General features: G+C 40.2%; 1 protein-coding gene across 1 annotated transcript in view; it reads left to right on the forward strand.

Moving 5' to 3' along the window:
* The window catches only part of Rmnd5a (required for meiotic nuclear division 5 homolog A), a 72,893-nt gene that overhangs the window by 10,186 nt on the left and 58,435 nt on the right, over positions 1-4,272 (forward strand). The window contains exon 2 of the mRNA XM_005364762.3: positions 2,582-2,724. Within this exon, the coding sequence (XP_005364819.1) occupies positions 2,582-2,724 (143 nt within the window). The remainder of the gene's footprint in view (positions 1-2,581; positions 2,725-4,272) is intronic.

The following is a 4,272-nucleotide window of genomic DNA, read 5'->3' on the forward strand; positions in this document are numbered from 1 at the left end:
CTCTTGTAGACCAGGCTGGCCTCGAACTCACAGAGATCCGCCTGCCTCTGCCTCCCAAGTGCTGGGATTAAAGGCATGCGCCACCACCACCCGGCTAGAGGACAGTTTTATGAGTTAGTTCTTTCCCACCTATTGGGTAACAGGGATCAGAGTCATCAGGCTTTGTAAGGTGCCTTACAAAGCTAAAAATTATAAAATCCTGTTGGGGAAGCATAGGATGCTATGGAAACAGATGTTTTTCTAACATGTTGTTTCTGTGAAACTAGTGAACATAAATCCTGAAATGCTTAGGCTTGGAAGCCCGCAGTTAGACCTGGAGTCTTAGTTAAGTATCACAAAAAACAGATGCTAACTTCGTTGAATGTCTGGGTTTAGAGGAGATACTGCCTCAAATTTCTGTGTACTATACGTAGTATACTTAAAATCTGTTTCTGAAAAAAAGGTGCTAGCCAGGTGTGGTAGCTCATTCCTATAGCAGCACTTAGGAAATTGAGGTAGGAGGGTCCCTGAGTGTGAGGCCAGCCTGGGCTGCAGAGTGAGGCTTATCTAAAAATTACTACTGTGACAACGACAATAATGACAACAAAATAATACAAATGTTACTATATTTTTTAAAGGTTCTATTCTGCTACATTGAAGTTCTTAGGGCCTTTTTGCTGTATGGGGGATCCTGCGTGGCAAATGCTATCACTGATCTATGTCCCAACAGTTACAGAAATGATTTTTAATTTACTCAATGTATGTGATGGTCGTTTGCTTGGTTTTAATCAAGCCATGTCACTGTCAATGCTGGCAGTTGTGGTCTATGCATGTGGATGGGGTCCAGGGAATTTATAACATTGAAAGAGACAGTGAACATAGGACTTTATTCTGGGTGACAAGTGGCCAACCTAGCTGGGCTCTACTTTAGTTATGGTAAAGATGATTGTGTTATTATTTTCGTATTTTTTAATCTAGGAAGTAAATCTGATTAAATTTCCTCCACAGGAAGGTTCTAGAAGCTAGTTGTGTTTTCATGGAAAGATCAGAAAAACATTAGGACTCCCATTAGGACTGCGCAGTTTGATCTTGTCTCAATCAGTGAGGTCATTTTAGTGATTCTCGAGCCTGTTTTACCTTTGGCTGCTTTCCATTGAGTCCATTTCAAAATGCATTAGGGGATCCTCTCTGAATAGGGCTTTCCTTCAGCTTATTCCATAACACTTTCTTGGGCTTCCAGATAGGCAGGCATTGCTTAACTGCAGAAATGCCCTGTTCTGAGAAATGCCCTTCCTGTCAGGAATTTCATTGTAGTGTGAACATTGGCATGTACTTACACACACCTAGGTGGCATAGCCTTTGCACATCATTATATAGGGGCCTGTTGTTTGTTATTGAGCCATCTTTATGTAGTGTGTGGTGTTACGAGTCTCTGACTGAACTTGGAGCTCACTGATTCAGTTATTGTCAAGCCAGCACCCACCAGGAACCATCCAGCCTCTGCCTCCCCAGCACCGTGGTGAGTGACAGGTGTGTGCTACTACACCCAGCTTTTTGTGTAGGTGGTTGGGATACTCGTGCTTGTGCAACAGGGACTTTAGCCATCTCCCTAACCAAAAGTTTGGCTGCTTTTAAATTGAATTGCCATGCTGTCGTTGAGTTGTGTGTGTTTTTGTTTTGTTATTATTACTTTGCTGTATTGAGGATTGAACCTGTAACCTTGCAAAAGCTAGGCAAATGTCCCACCACTGAGTTACGCTTTCTTGATACATTGTATGTGTGTTTCCTTGTAAATTTAGCTTTGTTTTATTCTTGACGTATTAAGAGCATGATTTGCAAATATATACTCCCATTCTTTTCAGCTTCCTGAGACAGAATTTCTTGTGGCCAAGGTTAGCTTTGAATTCTTGATCTTTAAATTCTACTTTCCAAGTACTGTGATTACGGGCACACCAGCTCAGAAACTGAATTTTAATGAAGTCACTTAGTTATTTTCCTTTGGTTTTTGATGCTTTTTGATGTCATGTTTAAGAATCCATTGGCCAACCCAAGATCAGAATACATTTTTTTCTTACAAGATTCTGACAGTTTCAACTTTTAGTTTGGGAACTTTATTCTGTTTGAATTAATTTCTGTATGTGATGTGATTCTTTCGCATGTAGCAATCTTTGTCATACTGTTTCATTTGCCTTATTGTGGTGTTTGTGTCTTGCACCAGAAGGTAAGTCGTAGGGGAAAGTTTTGGATTGCTGTTTCCTTGCTTTCTTACTGCCCATGGTGGGTGTACAGTAAATACTTGTTAGGATTTTGATACTGTTTCTGAGTTCATCACTAATCATTATTAGCATTATGATACTGCATGGTGATATAGTTCACACAGTCTGTGGTAATGACATTGTGGAGGTAGTTTGTTTCATAATAAGATTTTAATTTTTTAATTTCCAAAAATAAATAGATACAGTTACTTCTTAGTGTTCACTTGAAAAAATAACATCTGAGTGTGACCATCTGCTTCAAAAGAGATACTGATATTTCTGTGTTTTCTCCCATCTTTCTTTGTGGAGTTTGCTTTAGTGAGTCACCAATATTTTTTTTTTAATAGGTCAAGATGCTGAATTATCAGGGACACTTTCACTTGTTTTGACACAGTGCTGCAAAAGAATAAAGGACACTGTTCAAAAGTTGGCCTCTGACCACAAAGACATCCATAGCAGTGTTTCTCGAGTTGGAAAAGCCATTGATAAGGTATGGAATTGAAGAATTTGAAAAAAAAAAAGAATTTGTTTTTGTTTTTAATTTCATTTTAGTTACTATAGGTTTGTATGTACGTACGTGTGTGCATGTCATAAGACCACTTGGGAGTCAGTTTTCTTTTTCCACCCATGTGGATCTCTGGGTCGAACTCAGGTCATCAAGATTGGCAGCAAACTCTTACCTAATGAGTCCCTTACCTGCCCCAGAGGAACTGCTTTGTGTTTCTAACATTCTTCCTTTCCCAGTATTTTGACTTCCTTTGCTTTCTCAATTTGTTCTGTGCCATTCTTTTCTTTGCTTCTGATAACTTACAGTTCTCGTTTACTCTGGTACTCATTATAAGTTCCCTGTTGCTGTTATTTGAGAAATGGAAATAAAAATAAGCCAACAAAACTCTTTCTTTTTATAGCTTTGTTTACCCATTTGCTTATATGACTAGAGTCCTGATGAGTAAAGGTGCAGAGAAATGTTAAGCCACTATGTGGGAGTTTGTTTATAGGAATAAGCTTTGCTGCTTCCTAAGTGTTTCCCTGACGATGACCCTGTTTCTGTTGTGGGATGATTAGAATAACACCCTTGTATCTGTCTCCACCTTCCCCCTAATTCCTGTCTTCCTGTAGGCAGGCTAGTTGCTCTTCTTCACTGCTGTCTTCGTGCGAGTGAGTGACATGGTTGTTAGGGGCCGGGCAAGCTACTTTAGTTGGGTGACTTCTTTCTTTTTTCTTGTGACATTACTTGATTAAATCATCTTTGACTTAGTGGTTGAATCCTAAGCAGTTTCCAGTTTTAGAACTGAAGCTATTTTACCCATGGGATTCACAGTTCTGATGGAGGTTAAGAAGAGCTACCCAAGGTTTCTATCTGATGTCTCTGACTCCTCCACCTATTAGGGAGAGTGTGACTGGCCATTACTGTTTTTGTTTATATGCTGTGAACTTTTGAAAGAGGAGGCATAATGATGGAGACCTCTTTGTAGCAAACATACCTTCTGAACATTGCAGAGTTACTTAACCTATATGTACAGTGAGGGCAGCATAATGCAGATGGCAGAAGAGCCTGGAGGGAGAGTGTGTCCAAGAAACTCATCAGTTGCCCTGGAAAGTATTGAAAGACTAGGCTTAGTGGTGCCTAGATCCGGACAACTTCTAAAGAGATGCATTTGCTGATAGGTGTGATTATACATTAGGACTGCAAGTGACTATGTGACTTAGGGAGGTTTTAGCAGCCTGTCAGAGAGTGATGACCTTGAATTAGTGATGGAAGAGGCTGGGCAGGTGGCAAAGGCTGGCAACTTAATGAGTATTCTCTGAAATACCTTTGAGGTTTGAAACCTGTTTGGTAACTTGATGCAATAACATGGCTGTGGAAGTAGGCTTGGTATCAGGATACTGTGGCACCGGAGTTTATCAGTTGGCATCTGAAGTGGTTTTCTTATTTATTTGTTTGTTTGTTTGTTTCAGACAGGGTTTCTCTGTGGCTTTGGAGCCTGTCCTGGAACTAGCTCTTGTAGACCAGGCTGGTCTCGAACTCACAGAGATC

Source organism: Microtus ochrogaster, assembly GCF_000317375.1.
Source record: "Microtus ochrogaster isolate Prairie Vole_2 chromosome 14 unlocalized genomic scaffold, MicOch1.0 chr14_random_3, whole genome shotgun sequence".
Classification (NCBI taxonomy): Eukaryota; Metazoa; Chordata; class Mammalia; order Rodentia; family Cricetidae; genus Microtus; species Microtus ochrogaster.